Source organism: Enhydra lutris, unplaced genomic scaffold (assembly GCF_002288905.1).
Source record: "Enhydra lutris kenyoni isolate GAN:26980312 unplaced genomic scaffold, ASM228890v2 scaffoldscaffold27, whole genome shotgun sequence".
Taxonomy (NCBI): domain Eukaryota; kingdom Metazoa; phylum Chordata; class Mammalia; order Carnivora; family Mustelidae; genus Enhydra; species Enhydra lutris.
Genome location: NW_019154111.1, coordinates 9,872,945 through 9,895,506, shown reverse-complemented (window position 1 = coordinate 9,895,506; position 22,562 = coordinate 9,872,945). Strand labels below are relative to the sequence as shown.

At 42.2% G+C, this 22,562-nt stretch overlaps 1 protein-coding gene across 3 annotated transcripts in view; it reads right to left on the bottom strand.

The window, feature by feature from the left end:
- Positions 1–22,221, bottom strand: part of LOC111151953 (coiled-coil-helix-coiled-coil-helix domain containing 3) — a 277,584-nt gene extending 255,363 nt beyond the window's left edge. For 2 of the 3 annotated variants that reach the window (XM_022510195.1, XM_022510194.1), the window contains exons 1-2: positions 21,965–22,221; positions 10,297–10,366 (exon numbers count right to left, since the gene is read on the bottom strand). In XM_022510195.1, coding sequence (XP_022365903.1) covers positions 10,297–10,366; positions 21,965–22,045 — 151 coding nt within the window. In that variant the 5' untranslated portion in view covers positions 22,046–22,221. Of the gene's footprint in view, positions 1–10,278; positions 10,367–21,964 lie in introns of all 3 variants that reach the window. The other variant, XM_022510197.1, reaches the window with a different exon arrangement.
- Between the last annotated feature and the right edge of the window lie 341 nt (positions 22,222–22,562).

The following is a 22,562-nucleotide window of genomic DNA, read 5'->3' as shown; positions in this document are numbered from 1 at the left end:
TTGGCAGAATCTACACAGATTGTTTCTTTCCTAAATTAATAACTAGGAGTAGAACATGAAAACTTCACATCAACATTTCCAAATCAGGGCCCTACTCCCCAGCCACTACCTCCACAAAGTGACCTTTTCACAAGATGGTGCTCAAGAAAGTTATCTCTTACAACTGGGTTTCATTGGGTTTTCTACAGTTAAGACCAAAAACTGGCAATGCATTGTATGGCCACCATCCCGGGCCTGGTGAAGACCCTCATATCCACACCCACGGAACAAGTTTAAAAGAAGGATCCCTTTTCTGCCTTGCGTCTAGCTGACACGTGCACGTGTACATACCAGGCTTCATGACCCGACCGGCTTTAGCTCATTCATTCCCTAAGCACGTATCATAATTAGTCACTGCGGTTGAGGGTACACAAGATGAGGACCAAACGCTCCCTGACCTCAAAGGCTCACAGTTTAGTAGGAAAGACCGACAACCAAACCAGTAGCTAAAATATAATGAAGCATATACTATAACGAGATCAGTACTGTAGACTTAGTGATACAAGAACAGGAGATTCTTCAAAAAGGTATCGATGTGGGAAGTCGGCCCCGAGATGATGGGAAAATGAATCTCCTCGGCCCGCTGAGACTTCTTTTTAATCCCAGTTTTCCTAATCTTCTCACCTCAACAAGTCAATGCTTACCTATAATGAAGACAGACCCTAACTGCTTTTCACCTCAGCAGACAGGCTGCCAACAAGGCAAAGGAAAGTACAGAAAGAAATGCCACAGAAGGAGGTCCCGAGAGCACCCACAAGTGAAGACAAGCTGTGGCACCTGAGGGACAGGGCTGAGTAAATGGGCAAGCGCACCACTAGGGGACCAGTGCTGGGACAGGGGAAGCACACGCACAGAGCTGGGGCCATCCAGGAGGGGCATCTAATCCACACCTGGAGTCAGGAAATACTTCCTGGAGTCCATGATTTCCAGGCAGCCATGTGAACACGAGGACGGGTTGGCCAGACAGAAGGCAAGTAGGTGAGGTGGGGCTGGAGCCGGGGAAGACACCTGGAGGAACAGTGCTCACACAGAGGTTCACGCATAGTCAAAAACCCAAAAAGGCCATGTTCAAGGACACTCAAGAACTTTGGTAGGACTAGACAAGAGTTTGACTTGAGACAGGTGGGCCTGGGAGGAGAGGGAGGAGATAAAGCAGCAGAGAGATTGTGCAGGACATGCTGGCTACGTAAAAGAAATTGAGGTCATCCTAGAGGAAGTGGAGTCTCAAGCATTAAACAGGGGAATGGCATGACAGGTTCTACACTTTAACAGTGAGAAGAGACTGGGAACCACAAGGCTGAAGGCCAGGACCCCAAGCAAGAGAGTGCTAGAACATGGCAGGAAGAGAAGATGGCAGCCGCTGAGTCAATGACACCAGGGACGGGAGAAACTATAGAACCTAAAACCTGCTCATCAGATACGGAGCGAGGCTTGCGGGTGACCTCTGCAGAACCACAGCCACAAGGGACAAAGACCAAAAAAAAAATAAGGGAAGAGCAAGGGAGCGTGGGGCGAGGAGCAGAGCAGCAGCACTGGCACGTGGGACAGAGTCCACGGGTCCAGCCAACAAAGTCCCCACACCGGGGCTTTCCGCAGCCCCTGCCTCCCCACCACACAATCCACGGGCTGTTCTAACTACCTCCTGCCTTTAAGTAAGGAGACAGTTACCATTACTGCCCTGTAAAGTAATTCCAAGCACCAGTCCTCTGTGGCTGGCTAATTAAAGCCCATACTCCAATTATGCACTCAGGGGACCCAGGGCCCGCGGAACCAGAACCTCGTCTGAAGCGTGCCACGGCAATTCCGTGGAAGAAGTCTGAAGAGTCTCACTCTAATGATCCACACGGGTTCCCGAAGCTTTTCAAGAAACACTCAAGGGACGCCTGGGTGGCTCAGTTGGTTAAGCAGCTGCCTTCGGCTCAGGTCATGATCCCAGCGTCCTGAGATCGAGTCCCGCATCGGGCTCCTTGCTCGGCAGGGAGCCTGCTTCTCCCTCTGCCTCTGCCTGCCACTCTGTCTGCCTGTGCTTGCTCTCTCTCTCTCTCTGACAAATAAATAAACAAAATCTTTAAAAAAAAAAAAAAGAAAAAAGAAACACTTAAGCAAGGCGACAGCTGTCAACAAAGCATCAAGTGGGCCTGGGGGCAGAACAGGTTGAAAAGGGAAACGTGAAAGCACTTATTGTTCCCTGGTAGCCCTGATGTGGCCTAATACAAAGTACTGCATGTGTAATTCCGAATAAACCAGGGAGACAGGAAAGGGTAGAAGGAAGAAATGAGATGCCAGGTCAGACCTTACTTTTTAAAATGTTTTTTACAAGGGAAAACATCATCATCAACAACAACAACCTACTATTTGGTGGACAGCTAGAGGGTCCACGGATTGATTTTGTATACCTCAGCTTTCGGCAGAAAAATGTACACTGGAAACGCTCTTGGGCAATTTATTTTACGAGATCGGGGCCACGCAGATGATGCTCTCAAAGTCTATCAAATCCTAAGAAAGGCAAAGATACCGTTAGTCAAGTGTTTATTTTACAACTGGCATATTAAATCTAAATCAGAGATCGTATTTTTATGTGCTGCGTGTCCTACACGTTATAATCCATTAGGGCTGCTTTTATAAACAATTGTCTGGTATTTTACTCTATAACTCTTAAAGCATGATTATAAAATTTATACTTCAGAGTGGTTCTCTCTTTGTGGTTTATGATATATCGTTGGTACTAGGCATGATTTACTCGATTGTTATGCCCAATAACAACACTTGCTCTATGAGAAAACACAATCCACTGTCCCACGATTCACTTCAGTGTCAAAATCTACGGCAGCAGTAAGGGGGGGCGCTTCTTCAGTACGGCTTTGCTCCTTCCTTCCCTGTGGTCACTGACATTCCTTCCTTCCAGCTCCTGAGTACTGCGACCCCATGGCATTCCTGTATTTCTAATCTGCGGTATGCAGTGCACCTAGGAAAATAGCTTCTTCTTTCTAGTAAAGAAGGAACAGGTAAGGAATTTCTGGCCCACCTGATTTCATACTCCTTGGAAACACTAATGCAATTATGCTACACCAGTCACAGGGCACGGGCCTCCGAAGACGTCATAAAAAGCAGCTCAGCTGGTGGTCAATCGGTTAACCCAGAAAGCAGAAGGCAGAAGTCCTAAGTCACAGAAAACTATGGGAAGGTGTGACTCACCAGCATTTCAGAACCTACTAAGCATCTCTAATTCCCTTCCTCTATGGCTGGAGCTTTTTCTTTTCTGCATGACGCCCATTTCACCATCCACACTGCCAATGATTTTTTTATGCCATTTTTAAGATGGAACCATTGCTCTCAATTTTAAAATAAAGTGGGTTCAAATTTATGCCGGTTTCTCAAAAATAAATATAACAAAAGAGTGACAAATCAAGGGACACCAAGGAAGGTGCCCTAGACCAAGGGGAGCAAGGACTGAAGTTCAAGTCCAGGAAGGCCACTAACCAGCCCTGTGGCCTCAGGACCAGACCCAGCCACGTGCTTCCTCACCTGGGTCCCTTCCATCTCCACCGCACAAGTTGGCCGTCCCCGTCTCTAACTTCCAACACATCCTCTACTTTACCCAAGAACCCACTGGCATCATTTCACCTGCCCTGCTCGGAAATCATCTGTTGTGTCCTACACTGCCTCAAGCAGCTGAGGGCAACTTTGTTTTTTGGGTTTTTTAATTTTTTTTTGTTTTTTTTTGCCATAGGGCAGATTAAGGACAAATAAAAATGCTTATGAGGCTGCTTGCTTTTTCATGAAAATGAAAATGATTTTATTTAGCAGTCTAGTAGAAAACATATATTCTTACAATTTAGATTTGTTAAATATAAAAATATCAATGGGAAAATCAGCACTGCATTTTTTAGCCATAAAAGCGTTATTAATATCTGAGTGTATTTGAAAAGTAGCAACGAATGCAACTTTCTATACTAGCATCCTAAAATTAAATGGAAGTGCTCAGTAGCCACTAGGCCCTACAGGATAAAAGGGAACTCCTTAACTTCCCCCGTCTTCCTTCCCTTACCCTTCATGTACCCTTCATCTAAATTACTCAGGTCTGTGTACTGACACTCTTGAACACCTTCAACACCAACACCCCCCACCCCGTGACCTGTCTGCCCAAGCTCTTGACCTTCTCTGAGTTCCTAAAACACTTTCTACACTTCTTAAATATTCTATCTCTCTTACAAATTCGCCAACTCAAAAATATTAACTGAGCAGGTGAAGGGTACTAAACTAGTACTTATCTATTACAGTATAATGTTAAGTAGGTTTTGACCAAAGTAACAATTCCTTGAAGCCAAAGATCGCTGCCATGCTAGTACTTGCTGATAGATGGAATTAACAATATGAGTTCAACCACCCATTAAACATAGACTGTGGATTTATTTTTTTAAGAGCAGAATATACTGCCTACAGAATTTGATTTAAAACCTTTAAGTCGGAATGCCTCAGTGGCTCAGTTGTGAAGTGGCTGCCTTTGGCTCAGGTCATGATCCCACCATCCTCATATGGAGTCCCACATCGGGCTCCTTGCTCAGCAGGGAGTCTGCTTCTCTCTCTGCCCCTCTGCCTGCTTGTGCCCACCCTCATGCACGTGCGCTCTCTCTCTTTCTCTCTCTCTGACAAATGGATAAATAAAATCTTTATAAATAAAAAACCTCTAAGTCAATAGTATACATATAACTTCCTTTTAGGAACTGTCAGACAATTATCTACTATGGCACAAAAAGTGCAGAGTTGAGAAACTCACATCGGAAGAGTTTTGTACGTGAAAAGTTGGAAACCTAGACATTCCGCGCTTGCAACTCAAGTCAAAGGAACAAGCACAACTTGTTTACTGTGATCTCTCCCTACTGTGTTATATCTAAATAGGCCTTAAAGAGCTGTTTAAAAATAACTAAGAGGGCCAGATTCTGGGAGAAAAACACATAGAACATATAGATGAATCTGTTTCCCTAAATTGGCTGTTTAGTTTGGGCTGTTCTATTTCCAGCTTAAATTGGTTTCCTGCAATTTGTTAAGGCTGCCAAATACTTAGTGATCTCAGTGATGTACTTAACACAGATCGGCAAATCTTTCTTATTTTTTAAAATGACAAGAAATGTACAGAGAAACTTGCACAGGGAGGATATGATAAAAGGGAGTTCATTTGTCTTTTTTTCCAGATGCTTCATTTTCATCTGGTTGCTAGGGGCTTGGGAAACTGACAAATAGTGTCCTAATATCATTTCCTGCCTGGTTTTTCCCTATCGATTTGGGGACAGAGTTTCCTCAACATCAGGTATGGTCAAGCATGAGAGGTCTGACCTCCCCATAAGCCAGAAAAATTGAAGGATCAGGGTGGAAGTGAAGAAAATCAATATCCAACACTGGTTTTTAAATCAAAAGATGCAAGATGTTAATGAAAAGGTCAGTGTATAACTAGTACAACAGTATCTCCTTAAGACACCTAAAAAAAATTCCCTGGTGTAAAAAGCAAACCAACAGTTGGGATAACACATTAGCACAGGAAGAGTCTGAGGCAGCAAGGACACAGTTAAGTTCTTTAGAGAACATTCATTTATTAAAGTGGCATTACAATCTGCCATGTGTCACATATTATATTATTTTGCTTGAACAGCTTTACATGCAAATACTTATTGCAACGACTCATTGATCTGGTTCAAGGTTTGGCAAAAAAAAAGTCTCAGTAAAATCTTTGGAGGAACTCACTTTCTTATAACATAAATTATATTCTCAAAACTATATATATCACAAAACTTAGTTCCTATGTACAGAAATCTCAAGGCTCTCAGTCTATCAAACACGCTGCCCTATATTCGCACGTATGAATAGCCTAGGGGTGGTACGAATTAGACTCCTATGAGGAAGAAGGCATTTTAATGAATATTAAAAATTCAACTCACATTTAATATATAACTTACTTGACACTGAAAAATGTAGAAAAGGCTGGTGACATTTTTATCAATATATTTTTATAGACTTGAAAAATTATTTCATAACACATCTAAGTTATAAATCTTAAGAAATCTATTACTGAGTATTAACCGAAACCCCCAAATGACACAAATGCAGAAAAGAACATAAACTTTGAGGCTTTCTACTTTTATAAACACTTTTTCTATAATTTTAAGAAGAATAAATCTCTGTTAATTTGCACAATCATAGCCTAATTGCATTCTTAACCTAAAGGCAAGATCATTTCAAAACAGCATACCAGATCTTGGCTCTTCTCTCTAGTTGCGTTGGAAGAGATTAGGGAGATATTCTACTCAGAGGGCTGCATCATGTACCACATCATGGTACAGACAGAAAAGGCAAGTATTTGGGTGGGACGTGAGGGTACAGGTGTTCCCCGGCTACTCGAGAGTCCAGGGGATCAGTATCTCCAAAACACCCACAACACACGGGTCAGGAAGCTTTCTATAGACTGCAGGGAAGACAGTACACCCCAGGGACATATTCCCAGAAGTGTCCATTTACCCACAATCCTGGGGGGAAGAGCTGGGATGTGGGAAAGGCAGGCAACAAGATTCACTAACACACAGTGCCATCAAGCTCCAAGACCTCCATCACGTCATTAAGGTCCCAAAGCCATGCCCTGATGTATTCCAGACCAGACTGTGCAAAAGAATTTTCTGCAACGATGTATCTGCATTGTCCAACAAGGTAGCCACCAGCTGCGTGTGGTTACTGAGCACTAAAATGTGACAAGTGCAACTGAGGAGCTAAAATGTCAATTTTACTTTATTTCAATTAATTTTAATTTAACTCTTCACAGCCACATGTGAGTAGCAGTTACCATCTGGAGTTCAGCTCTAGCCTGACCACCAAAACATGAGGTGGCATTCCAAGAGTGCTCAGTGCCCAGGGTGGTCAGGGACCAGCACCCATCAGTCATGTCAAACCTAGAACTGGGAAGGGACAGATCCCTCAGCACAACCAGGGTGCACCACAATGTCCAGTCATGCCCCGCAGGCCAGACCAGGAGCATTCAAGGAGAGCCTTCCCACTCATACCCACTCTCTTGAAGTATCAGTTCAAGAAACCAACGCGAGAAGGAAAATACCTCTCCTTCCACACGTTACTCAATGAGAACCAATGTGGGGAAAAGCTAGAAGCAACAATCGCTTACAGAAAGAAGGTTGCTTCTATACTCAAACAGCACGTCACTAGAAAGGAACTCTTTCCCTCCAACTGGATTCTGTCACTTTTCTTCCATAAAAATTAGCAAAGTGTTCTGCAACTTATAATAAAACAGAGTGGCTCAAAGACAGTTGAATTCAACTGTCGCCTCCACTGCCTACCAGCATTGTGACTTTGGGCAAGAAAATTAATCATGTCAAGTTTCCGTTTCCTTCTATGTAAAACGGGCCAATAACAGTCCCTTCTTCATAGGGTTATAAGGATCAAATGAGATAAGACATATAAAAGATTTAGCAGAGTGCCAGGCACACAAATAACATTATTTAAGTATTATTTATCACTATTCCTTCATTATTTCTTCACTGTCATCACCATTATCATCCTCTCTCCCCAACACAGTAGGCAGAAAAGAAATCTATCTAGAATGAATCATATTTTAGATCAAACTCCAACTTAAAAAAATATCTACACACCAAAAGTTATTCTGTCTAGGTTTCTCTTATGCGTCTGCCTTCTTTTTTTTTTTTTTAAGATTTTATTTATTTATTTGACAGACAGATCACAAGTAGCAGAGAGACAGGAAGAGAGAGAGGAGGAAGCAGGCTCCCTGCTGAGCAGACAGCCCGATGCGGGGCTCGATCCCAGGACCCTGGGATCATGACCTGAGCCGAAGGCAGAGGCTTAACCCACTGGGACACCCAGGCGCCCCTATGCTTCTGTCTTTCTTATATATTTAGTTGTTTCTGCCCAAAAACCCTAAACTTTTTGAAAGGAAAGATTTTTTTTTTTCTGTTTCTGTGTCCTCTCAAAACACAGACCCTAATTATTTGCACAATAGTGGATGTTCAATAAATGTCACCTGAATTAAACTTACAGAATTATATTCCTGAATGATCATGAGTCGCTACTTTAAAAATGTATAATGGGGGTGCCTGGATGGCTTATTTGGTTAAGCATCCGACTCTCAACTTCGGCTCAGGTCATGATATCAAGGTTGTGAGATCAAGCCCCATGTCAGGTTCCATGCTGGGCGTGGAGCCTGGTTGAGATTCTCTCCCTCTGTGCCTCCATTCCCCCACTCACATGTGCACCTGCTCTCTCTCTTAAAAAAAAAAAAAAGTATGTATGTATATATATACGTGTGTGTGTGTGTGTGTGTGTGTGTGTGTGTGTGTATGGCATCTGCCCTAAAGTAACTCAACACTAAGCACTAGGAACTATCCTAGGAGCTGGGAATTCTGCTGTGAACAAACAGACAAGGGACAAGGTCCCTGGAGCTTATCTTCTGGTGGAGATGGCAGCCACTGTGCACAAGTACAAGAAGGGTGGTAAGAGATGATAAATGATGAGATGAAAAACAGAGTCCAGTCATGGTGTGCCTCCATGGAAGCCAGGGAAAGCTGTTCAAATTATAGTCCATGTACCATGGAGAGCCACCACTGGGATGTGACATGGACTGATTAATTTTTTTTTTTTCCCCAAGATTGCTAAGGCCCAATTTCCAAGATCGCATGGCAAAGTGTAAGGGGATGAGAGAGGAAAAGGGAGCCAGTTACGAGGCTCCTAAGAAGGCAAGGAGCAAGCCACTGCTTGTCTGGGTCAGGACCGCAGCCACAAAGACAGATGTGAAAGGGTCATACTCAGATGTGTTGTGCAGACAGACGGACAGACCTGGCTTATGGCCTAATGTAAGGAGGAAGAAAGGACAGGGCCCAGATTTGGCGCTTGACCACCTGTGCCATTTACTGAGAAAGACACAGAAAAGCAAGTCTGGGGAAGAATAGAAAGGCTTGTTTTGGAGAAGTTACATTGAGGATCTGAAAGCAGAGATTTCAAGTAGGCAGTTGTCTACGTTTTGTTTCAGGGAGAGGTCAGGGCCAGCGATACAACTGTGGGAGTCCCACACAGCTACACTACCATTCAAAAGCCATACAAGTGGATGAGATTACTTAGGGGAATTCAGCAAAGACAACTGGGCTGAAGATGCCAGTAAGGTGGGAGGAAAACCAACAGTGTGGTCCAGAAGCCAAAGAAAGGATTTCCAGCAAGGAGGGAGTGGTCACTTTCTAACGTTATGAACAGTGAACCCCTCTTAATGCCCCCATTGAAAAAGGAGTTTCGTAAGCGCAAGAACTACTTCTTATTCATGACTTATTACTCAACTATTTCTTATTCATCTCTTAGCCTCTGCTTTAAACATATCAGAAGCTCAATTCATGGTTACAAGTAATGATTAGTAAGGTCACAACTGTCCCCAAGTGAATGGCATTTGGGCAGCATCCCATCTTTCTCAATGTACTTCAGTCTGGAGGCAGATTTGCCACACAATACCCTTCCTAATAAACACAGAAACTACTTAGACCAAGATTAATCATCTCGATTATTTTCTCATTACCATTCCTCCAATAAACAGCATGTCCATCCATCAAACTGGGCAGCAACAAGAACAGTACCAGACACATAGCAGGTGCTCAATAAATATTTGTTGGACAAATAAATGGATGGGGTAGAGGACAGCAAAGAAAAGGGAGATAGTTTCTTATCCCACAGGATCCACAGATAAAATGAGGCTTAATAATTCTCTATAAAAGTCATTTAACATCTTATTTTCATCAATAATTAAGACAGAGGAGAAATAAACTGTTTATAAACTGAGAAGAAATCTATTAGAGAATTAAAGCACTGGAGATAGTTTGCAATTTGCAAATAGTAAATCAATTGTTTCTGAGTTCATTTTAGTATAAATATTTGCTCCTAGGTCTCTAATATTCCCATAAGTAATCCATTTCACAAAAGATATGACACAACCTGCCAAAGCTTAATAGAGGGTACAGAAGCTGGATGAGGAAAAAAATCCTCCCAAGACTGCTTAACAGTGAATTCATTCTCCTTTTCTTACAAAATGTTTTAAAAGAAACCCTAGTACTGATTTCTAATAATTCCGTATAAAAAGCCAAACATCCAGATAACAATAGAGAGAAAGAAGTGCAAAAGAATTGACTATCAAGTAAACTTTTATCTCTCAATTTTCCTACTAAAACTTCTAAAATTAAAATTTTGAAATACCAGAGGCACCATACGCACCAGAATGCCGCTGAGACTTCGAACCAGATGGGGAGGTTTCCTTCATGCGATCAATCACATTTTCCGAAAGCTGAAAAGGCAACATCAAAACAAAATCAATTACAAAAAAAACAAGAAAGAAAATGGGACCACAGCATCCAAATAATGCAGTCATCCACATCAATATGTATAACAAAAGGCCGAAAGAAATCTAATAGCTCTAAAACTGGAAGCAAGGACGAGCAGTTTTAAGATTTCAAGATGCACCCCTCAGCACTATTTCTTTATTTCTTCTAATGCTCTGCTAATTACTCATTATAAATAACTCCCCTCCTCATTTTGTACAGTGCATTAAACTGTAATCTCTGAGAAAATGTAAGCCAAGAAAACTCCTTCGACTTTCCTCCCCTAATCCTACAAATTAATTTTGCAAGCAACAGGTCTTAGCTCCTTCCTTCCCTCCGGTCCCAGAGGAAACGGTATCCTTCGCTCACTCCCGTTCAAGCTAATCACAAACAATTGCTCTTTCAACAGATTTTATTATGCGCCACATCTGCGCCAAGAACTAGGCTAGACCTGGGGTATTTCACAGTCCTCAAGTTGCTTAAAGGAGAGTCGAAGAAACAATCGTCAGGCAGTGAAATGTAATGCGGAGGGCACCACCTAAGTCAGCGGGCCTGGAATGGAAGAATCCAGAAAGCATAACGGACAGGACATCTAGCCAGGCTTTGGGCGTGGCACTGGGAAAGATAAGCAGGTGTTAGGAAGAGAAGACGTAGCCTAACAGTACTCCAGGAAGAGGGAAACACATGGCCGTACAGACGAGAAACAGGGCTTGCCACCATCAGACACCAAGCACAGATAACAAGTAGGCAGTCTGCAATAAGGCAGAGGCTCTGAGAGTCCTCAGCTCCCCAAGTTACTATCATACCATTCTTTTTATTTCCTTTATTGCACTTGCCACTGTGTGAGGCATTCTTGTGGGTCTGCCTTTTACACTCAGAAGGAAGCTCCGGGCAACCTAGCATTTGGCTGTCCTATTATGTCCCTGGAGCCTCAATAAGCTGGTTAACTGGATGAGGGGCTAAATAAATGATTGAAACACTATGAATGAACGGGAAGAACGGCTGAAGCAGGAAGCTGAGGAGGGGGAAACGGAAATAGTGAGAGAGGATGCAAAGGGAAATACAGCTTTTGATTCTGAAGACGCCTAGTAAACCCTTCAAGTGAACAGTTTAAACTGATTCTGAGGGCAACTGGGCACTTCTGGAGGATTTTAAGCAGGGCGGTGACAAGATCAGACTTACTTTTTTAGAAAGATCACTCTAGCTACAGTGTAGAGAGCAGATTGGAGGGGGACAAGAACAGAAGCAGGAGGACCCCTGAAGGAAGCTAAAGGACCAATTAAGAAGCTATTAAACATATGTCCACACAAAGATTCGTGCAGGAGTGTTCAGAGCAGCATTATTCATAAGATAGCAGGAGTGAAACCAAGCAAATGTCCGTCTACTGGTGAATAGATAAACAGAACATTATGTGTCCATACAATGGAATAAAAATCAGCGCTAAAAAGAAGTGAGGTTCTGATACATGCTACTGTATGGATAGATGTAAACAACAATTAAGGGAAAAAAGCCAGACACAAAAGGCCACATATTGTATAATTCCATTTATATGAAATGCCCAGAAAAGGCAACTCTGCATAGATAGAGAGTAGAGAGGTAGATGCCTAAGGCTAGAACAGGAATGGGGATTAACTATAAAATGGGCATCTTATTGGTTTAACTATAATCTTACTGGATTAACTATGAAATGAGATCTTATTGGTTTGATGGGAATGTTTTAAAACTGGATTGTGCTGATGGTTGTACAATTCAGTAAATTTATTAAAAAGTTTTGTACGCAGAAACAGGTGAATTTTATAATATGTAAATTATACAATAAAGCTGTTATTAAAAAAAAAAAAACTATTATGGTACTCCAAAGGGAACACATTCAAAAGATACTTAGGATTCAAAATAGCTAACATTCACCGATTCCTTATTATGTGCCAGACATTACACTAAACAAAACACTTTCCTCATTTAATCCCTAACAATCATAGGAAATAGACAGTTTTACTATCGCCACTGTATAGGTGAGAAGCTGAAACAAAGCTAGATTATATATCTGCTCTGGATTTTACATTTGATCAATAATGGAAATAGGATTCAAACCCAGGAAGCCTGAGTCTCAAGGTTCCATTCAGGTACCCTGTTTTACTGGCAGATTCAGGGTCTGATCAGATGTGGAAGTGAAGCAGAAGTCATCGAGATATCTAAGTTTCTGGGCCACGAAACTGGCCTCTACCCACAGAGACCTTCCCACTTCCACTTCCTTGATTCACTACTATCTATCTAGCAACACAGCAGTGTTCTTGTAAAAGTCACCAGTGGCCAAACAAATAACCTTTTGTATTTATATAAGTAACTTTTATACTTATAAAACACCTAAATTACATGGCTTCCCTTTAGCATCTAACACCTTTGGTCACTGTCCTCTTGTGGAAACCCGTCCACTGGCTCTTCTGACCTCCCACTACCCTGACTGCCCTCGGACTCTGGCCATATCTTCTATGTGGCTGCAGGCTTCCCCTTCCCTGCCTACCCTTAAACGCCACAGGGCCCCACATCTGCTTCCTTGCCTTTATTCTCTTCTCACTCTAAGTGCTCTTGTTGGTCGTCTCATCCACTCCCTTGACTTTTAACTGCAGTTCATAAATTAACACATTCTAAATCCTTTATCTCCAACCCAAGACCTATGTCCCAAAAGCTAGACCTATACCCTGAACTGTCTGAAGGACACCTCCTCTTGGACAGACCACAAGCGCCTCAAACCCAACATGTCCTAAACTGAATTCACATTTGCCAAAATCTCTTCTTCCTCTTGCTTTCCTTTACTCATTAATGACACCACCTCCATCCAGCTTTCTAAATCAGAACAGAGGACTCGGCTTCGACTCTTTGTTCTCCCTCATTCTCTTTGCTGTAAATTCCTCAACCCCTAAATAGTCAATGAACACAATTCTTCTCTCATCCCCTTTCCCCTGGCCTAATTCATGGTACCCTTAATAATCCTCCTAAAATGCAAATCTGATTATGGTAACTCCCTGCTTCAAAATCCTTCATACCTTCTGTTGACAGAGAAGTCCAAATTCTCCTGCACAGCACTCAAGACTCCCTCATCATTTGGTCATGGTCTAACTCTCCAACCTCAATTTCCACAGCCCTTTGCTTAAATACTTCATACCTCGTTCTCTACCCATACCAGCTACTTTTTGGATGCTGTCTCTTTGCTTTTACACATGGCTATACTGCCTTTTCCCCTGGCCCCGTGGGAGGGAATCACCTTTCATAACCCAGTTCAAACATCCTAATGCCCTCTCTGCCCAAATCACTTCCCCACTCCATTCCAACTCTGCCTACCCAAGGCTACCCTTATTCGTGCCCCACCACACCTTGCACAAATCTCCCAACATGGCACTCCACGACAGAACAAGTATTTGCCTTTCCACAAAACTGTGAGCTCCTGTATATTACTAAATCATTCACTAAACAAAACAGTTTGTACCTGAGCAGTTACTAACATCTCAGGACCAAAACCAGAATGCAGGGGATACGGTTAATGGAAAGACTACAGCTCAAAAGCTGGGGTCTTTGGAGGAAAATCCCAAGACTCCTCTCGGAAGAGAAATGGAAGTTAGAAAGGACAATGTCAAGCAACTTTCTATTTGAAGATGTCAGGGTCAGCTGCTTCTTTCCTAACAACTGACAGCCACTGACGCTGCTTAAACTCATCTGCAGAGCTGAGATATATCTTAGGAAAAAACCCTTTAAGATTGACCACAATCCTCTCAAATTTATAGATGAGGAGAAAGTCCTGAGTAACATCCACTTATGGGTAGCATCAGGATAAGAGGCAACCCCCAATCTCTAGTCCAGTGCTTTCTCTGTTAAACAATACACCCCTACAATCCTATGTGAAAATAAATCCACTTCCTCTTAAGGAGATAAAATGAGGCTTACTGAAGTTTTAGAATCTTTAATCGCTTCTCGGCCTTTTGGCTAAGATCAAGTATAAAGTTTTAGAATCTTAAAGCGATTTTAAAGCTCATTCAATGTATAATATAATATACTACATATCATCTGTATTCATAGGCCATTTTACAGTACTCTATACAGGAAAACTGTGGCATAGACTTAATATATTTTAATAATAGTATAATTTAAAATAACTTATGTGGGTGTCTGGGTGGCTCAGTGGGTTAAGCCGCTGCCTTCGGCTCACGTCATGATCTCAGAGTCCTGGGATCGAGTCCCGCATCGGGCTCTCTGCTCAGCAGGGAGCCTGCTTCCCTCTCTCTCTCTCTCTCTCTCTCTCTGCCTGCCTCTCTGTCTACTTGTGATCTGTGTCAAATAAACAAATAAAATCTTTAAAAAAAATAAAATAAAATAACTTATGTAATTAAGATATTTGTGCTATGTCATGGGCTATTCATAGGTCTGGCTAAAAGGAGAATGGATCTAGTAAAGTTAGGGAAGCTGAGCTTTAACACGGTCTTTGTGTTTTTTCATATAGGGCAGGATTAGCTTAGCTGTGCTATTTTAATTCATATCAGTTTTCTTGATATATAGAAAATTCCAGAGATCAACAAGATATTCTTTCAGAAGCACAGAATCCTACCATGTGAAGATTGGAAGGAATCTTAGCAATTATCTATTCTAATCTCTTTGTTTTAAAGAGGAAAATAAGGAATAAAGAAGTTCAGTGACTTGCCTGATGGTATAGCCAATTAGTAGTAATAAACCATGAAAATCAAAAAAAATACAGTATTCTATAATACACTACACATATTATATACTGTGTATCATATACTACAATATATACCGTGGATTATACAATTATATACAACATATTGTATATGTTACATACTTAATATAATTTATTATATTGTTAATATTGTTTATATTAATATTGCTTATTATTGTATGTTACAAAGTTAATATAATTTGTTTATAATTTGTCATGTATGCAAAGTTAATTTCACATATCAGATATATGTATATAATTTTAATTTTAATTTATATTTCTATAGTTCAGACCAAAGTCAAAGAATTGCAACTACACTAAATATATATTCTACCCAATCAGAAAGTGAACATGTTTGCTAAAAATCAAGTGTTAGCTGTAAGTTTTCATCTGTATTGGAGACTGGCTACCCTTTCTTCTGAATACCACTTCATCTACTTCTCATCAAAATTCACATATTGCCATTACTTATGGCTACTTTCAAAATGAATACTACAAAACTCCTTCCGGTGTCTAAAGCAGCCTCGAATATCATTTCTTGAGAGCAAAACTCAAGGCTAACCAGGAAAGTGCCCTGGCTACCCGCTATACAGTCCTAAGGAAGTCATCTCCATCAGCCTCATTTTCCTTGTTTGAAACTGAAGAACACCTAAGCCCAAGTTATAGGGAGGATTGCAGGTGCATCATATACTCTAACATGCCACACACACATCTGGTAAAGATACTACCAATACAGCTCCAGTCATGGGGACCTCGACTGATCAGTTCATCTTAGTCCATCCACCAACGGACGAGTTTGTGCCGAGCTCTTTCACTACACAGTACATGAAGACCTGGGCTACAGTTATTGCCAGAAACAGCTACCTACGTCCCAGCAGGATTATATAAAGTGCTAATTTATCCCTATCTCCGCATTTATCCCTACCTATGCATGCTCTTTGGCTACAGAGTCTCTTTCAGCCTAATCACTAATTGTTTCCTTTTACTTTTGTGGCTTACCTGATGCCTCAAAACTTGCTACTTAATACTAAATTCTAATAGCAATTCAAAACATTTTCCAACGTGGTCTTTGATTATATTTCAGTATATTTATAAGCACCCCATCTGAAGGAGCACAATTCATCTTTTGAGTTGATAAACATACTGCAGGGCTGTGTGGAGAGTCGACCTCCCTCTTTTGTCCTTACAATCTTCCTAAGTGGATCTGCAGACCCTTGCAAAGGCCCATCTGTGGCAGCCGACAGTAGTAACTCTGCTTACATCAAGTATGATTCACCCCATCCCCAGTACGTTCCCAGCCAAGTTGCTACAAGGCAAGTGCCATGCTGTGTTATCCTCTGTATCTCCAGTTAATACCAGATGAGCTGACCTTCTGGGTGCAGAAGTAAGTTCAGACCGGCACACTCACCTGATCTCCTCTGTGAACTGGGGTGCTCATGAAGCAGCTGACAAGATTTAGACATGCTGGCCGGGGTTACACACACAATCTGTAGCTTCAGAACAACTCTTCTTTGTGATGTGAACTGACCCAAAGAAGGGTCAGGGGTAGAACATAAGCTTCTGCAAGGACTGGATAAGCAGCCCTCCACAGGAGAAGCAGCTTCTTCAGGAAACATCTTTCCTTAAACAGGGTACTTCTGTTAGAAAAGCTTTTGTCCTATTTAAAGATCTGTAGCAACTATACCTGGTTTCTAGACCTCTCTGCACTCCCCATCAAGGCAAATACCATGTGTAAAAAGTATTTGGAGCAAAGAATGGTAAAATCTCTCTCTCTCTCTCTCTCTCTCTCTCTCTCTCTCACACACACACACACACACACACACACACACACAAAACACCTAAGGTCCACAGACTCAGTGATGTATGGATTGGTTCTTCAGCTGTATGCAAATTCTGGGCAGAATCCATAGCTTATTACATTATTCTGGGCAGAATCCATAGCTTACAGATTTACAATCAACTGCAAACTAAAAGAAACACTGTTCAACTCTAACAGATAACTAAGAGAAGACGGCCAGGGCCTGCTAACATCACAGACTTCAGTCCACTGACTTTGATTATCTGCCCTATTCTCTACCGCTGCTAAAGGGAAACTTAAGGAAATGGGGCTTACTAAGTTCTAGGCCGTACCAGTCAGCATACCAACATGTGCTGTGGTCTTCCCACTCAAATCTTCCCACTCCCCTTGGCTGGTCTTATCTAAAATGAGCACAAACATATCACCCACCACTCTAGAATCCAGTATTCTCAGAAACAGGAGGCTGCGTAAGAGGGACAAAGAGATAAAAGTATTTCCACTTCCAAGGAACAGAGAAAAAGGAGAATAGGAACTCCTTCTAAGCTGCCCTTCTAAGAGGTAAATTCTGGAACCACATGAGACAGAAACAAATCACACACCCATCTTCATAATATTTTTCTCTTCCAGATATGCCTTAATCAAACTGACTAAAGGACTCAGACTCATTTTTCTCACTTGGTCTTCCATGTAGCATAGGTCATCTTCTGTGAGAGTACTGGTTTGCTTTTTTTTAACAACCATTTTAAGACATAGGCTCCAAAAACTGCCATTATTATTTGGAAGATATTACTCCTCAATACTTGCTTAAGGGCATGGCAGGGGAAAGGACAGATGGATTTATATAATTAACTTCTACCTTATGTATGTAATTTGCCACTTTGCATTTGTTAGTAGAAATGAACTTCTACTGTCTGTATAAAACCTTAGGATGCTTTAAAAAGAAAAGTCCTAGAAAGCTTAACATGGTACTCTGAGAAAGTCACAGAATCGAAACTGGAAAGGGAACAATCATCTACCAGCTAGCTTAATTACCTCAAGAACATCCCTCAACATTCCCAATGACTGACTGGATTTGTGGCTTCTGTTAATATACACTCTGCAGAATCCTCAACAACATCTCACATTAAATAATCTTTTCATTTAGGGTCTCTCAACTGCCAATGCTTTCCGAAAGCCTTGGGTGTGTTCCATTTGAGTATCCGCACTACCACAAGTATGGCACCTATGAATTTGCGCTTGCAACTTCAAGGCCAGTTGCAGAGACTCGTTTATGCCTGGAAAGCACGGCAAATATTACTTTGAAAATGATACTCATTGAAGTTGCCATTTGCTCTGGAAGAGTTCACTCACAGCTTTGATGTTTCAGATAAACCAGCGAAAGACTGAGTGGTAAGCATACCTTCCAAACAGGCACAGCAGGTGCTCAGAAAAATCCTATTAAGCACATGTAATGTGAGTAATGAAAATGCCTGGTCTTTCTATCCCTAGAAATTATTTTAGACTTGAAGAGGAAGGCAAGGCAAGAGGGTGGCCTTTCATCCAAACCATGAGTCGTTTCAAATTTGAAGTTGGAACCAGGCGTAAGAATATGGGTGATTTTATGCAAGTGGAGGGAAAGCTATCAACTGCTAAGGATAAAGGAAATAAACAAAACGCTATAAATACCATGAAAATAACACCTGGTGGGTAAGAATAAACTCTAAACTTAACATTGTAAGTAGGTCCTTTAATTGCTAGCCCTTGAGGACATTTTCAGCAAGAAAAATCTGGGAAAACATTATCTATTAATAAACACAGCCTAGTTACTGAAAACCTTACGTTGCTTACTAAATGTTATTCTTCCTATATTAAGATAAATGAAGATGAAATTACTATCCTTATCAGTGGAACACAGAACTGGTTTTCCAGCGGTGACTGAGTCCGTGAATCGTTGCTCCACACTCATTTCTTATGAGTGATGACATCAATATCAGACAACTGGGGAAATCTGGAATGTTTTCTTCAGCTAAGTTGAACGAACCTATCTGCAGTTCAATACCGAAGTTTGGGCCTCATCAGCACCATGTCTTAATCACCTGAGCCAGAAACAGTGGCTCACTTATGATACCAAGATTGTTGCTTATCCTTCCCCATGCCTCAAAGGGAAACAAGAGGACTGTTTTGAGCTAAGAAAAATACAAAGATCAGCTGAAAAAATATACAAAATGCCTGAAGAAAAATCACACAGGCGATCAGCTGCAGAACACAGGACTCCTATTTCATAGCCCACATCTTTAGATATGCCTATGGGAGCACAATATGCTCTTATTTTTATTATTTTAAGTTCAATGTAAGTTTATAAATCCATTCCTCTGAACAACTCTAATAATAGCTACTACTCATATAAGTACTAAACCCTGTCAAAACACTAAATGCTTGCACACATTATGTCAAATTTCTCAAAAGTAGTGCTTGATATACATGTAACACAAGCAGGCTACTGACTTAGCAGGTATCTAGACTTACTGAACAAAGAAACACAATGAAGAGTGACTTGTCTAGGGCCACAGAGCCTAGTGGAAGCCAGAGCTAGGACTAAACCAGGTGGCCAGGTTCCAAAGCAAGTGCTCTGGCCACTAGACGAACTATATAGCATCTCCAGAGAATCTTCAAACGTTGGATGTGAAGGAACCTTATCGCAACAGCAGCTTTTTATTAAAAATCTACAACGAGGGGCGCCTGGGTGGCTCAGTGGGTTAAAGCATCTGCCTTCAGCTCAGGTCACGATCCCAGGGTCCTGGGATAGAGCCCCGCATCGGGCTCTCTGCTCTGCGGGGAGCCTGCTCCCCCACTCCGCCCGCCTCTCTGCCTGCTTGTGATCTCTGTGTCAAATAAATTTTAAAAAATCTTAAAAAAAAAAATCTACAACATGTTACATGCTTTAGCTACCTTACCTCATCTTCTTACCAAATATAAAGAAGTGATTTGTCCAAAGCCGCAGACAGTAAACGTTTAATCTGAGACTTAAACGGAGGTCTGTTTAACTCCAAGCTAATGCTCTTTTGTCCAGGACCTCGAAGAACTTGCTGGGTCCAGGATGACCCCCTCAGTACTCAATAATTCAAGAGTGTGTCATCTTTACAGGAAACTGCAACTGGCTGAGTATGGCTACAAGAAATGCAGAGTGCTGCCAGACTCACAGAACTGCAGAACTGGAAAAGAGCAGAGATCTTAGCAATCACAGCACTCAAGCCCCATCATTTTGCAGATGAGAAAACTGAACCACAGTGATGCAAATCAACCTTGAAAAAGAAGGATTTGAAGCAAGTGGGAGAACACTGCAAGGGCATTCCAGGTGAAGGGTGTATCCTGAAGAAAAGTAGAGCGCAGAGGTCAAAAGAAGCATGGTGTGTGCCTGAATTATAATAATAAAAATAAAATGTACTCTGTGAGAAAAGACAAAAATAAAGAATACTTCTGTCAAATTGAGTGGCCAAAAGACACAGCTTCTTTTACCCAAAAGGTTTAGAAAAAGTTTTTTAAACAGTGTCTCCATTTTGGTCTAAAATCTACCCAATTGTCATACTTATCCTATTTATTACCTAATACTTGATATGAATGTCTGTGCTGTGACCAAATTTTCTTTTAATTTTGTTTGCTTTCATCACTGTGTTTGTTTTAGGGCAAAGAACGTGGATTTATACACTGTTCTGGCCAGTGTCTTCTCATCCAAAATTCCTTTTGGTCTCCCTTACTTTTCTCTTTCACCTTCAGGTACGGAACAGTCAAAGCCTAAGGCAAGATTAAACAAATCTCTGCATGCAACTCAGAGTTTATAGTAGTTTTTATTTTACTCCAGAGAGTACAAACTAAACCACGACAATGTAATGCAGCCTCACTCTATTACAAAATGTGGTGCTAACATTAATTAATATGATATAAAGAAATGGTGGTCACACACCAAAAACTGAGTTCCACAGTCTGAGTTTCTATTAAGGAAACTTTAATAAATTCTTCTCAAGGTAACAGGTTCAGAGTAAAAGTTTTTAAACATTTTAAGTATTTAAGAAGTTTTATTTCCTGATAACAGACACTAAAAATTATTTACACATTTCATTTACTTATGGTGGTTGTCTAATAACAGAGGAGGAAAAATTTAAAAAGGTTATAAAACTTTCAGAAGTGAAACTGCTTTATTTCCTAGGTTCAAGCATACTTTCAAAAATGAGCGGCTCCAAATTCAGGTGCAGCGAAGAACGTGTTAATGAAGTTAGTGCCGAGGTACTAAAAACCCTAGGGAAAAATCAAGTTTTCAGTTTATGTGTCAAGCCCATGCGGGGGACGTTAAAACTCTCTGTGCAAGGTCTAGCTGAGAACTGACTGTACAACTCATCGGCGGTCTGAAATAGACAAGCCTATCTCAGGCCCTCTCAGGCTGGCGGACACTTGTCATCAAGCCACTGGGCCTAGTCCAAAACTCAGGCGGGCAGGCCACAGACAAGGGAAAGTGGAGGTATCAAGTGAAAGCAAAGAAGCTAGAAGTCACCCTAAGCAGAAGTCTATGGGGTGTGTGAGTGTGTGGCAATGGGTGGTATCAGAGGGAAAGCACTAAATGGACGAGAGCAGATGAAGGTTTTCTCAAAACGCCAATTCACCTTGAGAGGTAACGAGGCCAGTGCAAAATGAGGGTGGGGGGCTCCTGAAACCAGGAGGAGTAAGGCAATCCCCATTTCACAGAAGGTAAGGCTGGGGCTTCCCATAAAGTCCCACAACGAGGGAGCAATGCAATCCAACCTAGACTGCGAGCCCCTGGAGAGCCTAATTCGACGTGGAATTCCCCCACCCGCCGCAGCAGTGCTCAGCACTTGGCACACGACAAGGAAATATCTCTGAATGAATGTCCCAAGTCTTGAAACTTCAAGCTTCTTTGCAGAGAACTCGGCTTCGGGCCGGACAACACTGGGGGCCGGGACGGGGGAAACCAGGCTGAGCGGGTCCGGGGAAGGTCGGAGGTTTGGGGTCCGAGTCCGGGTGCTGGCCCTCTGCCCGCCCACTGTCACTCACCCGGATGCCCTTCACCACGGTGATGTTCTCATTCTCGTCTGCCTCGAAGGTGACCCGGCGGGTGCTGGAGGTCCCGCCCATGGCTCCTGCTTCTGCCCCCGCAGAGACCTACTCCGGACGCACGAGCACTTCAGGCCCCACGCGCACACACGCGCGTGGACACGCCCGAACCCTTTCCTCGCACGGCAGGAGCAAGGCCACGACCCCAAGAAGCAAGGAGAAGGCGCCGGTCCTCCGCTCCCGCCTCCTCCGGTCACGCTCCACAACAAAAATGCCTCCGGTTGGTCGGAGATACGAACGACCCGCCTCTACTCGGTAGGGACGCTCGGATTGGTTGGCCTGGACCCGGATGCTATGGCAACAGGAGCTGTTTGACAAAGTTTCCGCAGCCCCTGGAAGTATTGGGAATTGTAGTCTTCTTCAGGCTGTGGTGGCTGGGACATTCTCGCCTCAGATCCAGAGGGCAAGGGGAGCATGGCATTCTGGGAGATGTGGTCTTTCCTATCCGGAAGGTTTCTAACCCAGCGACTTTCAGAGAGGTTCGTTTCTCTAACAAAACTTACTTTGAAAATATTGTTGTAGAAACTTAGGTTGGTGA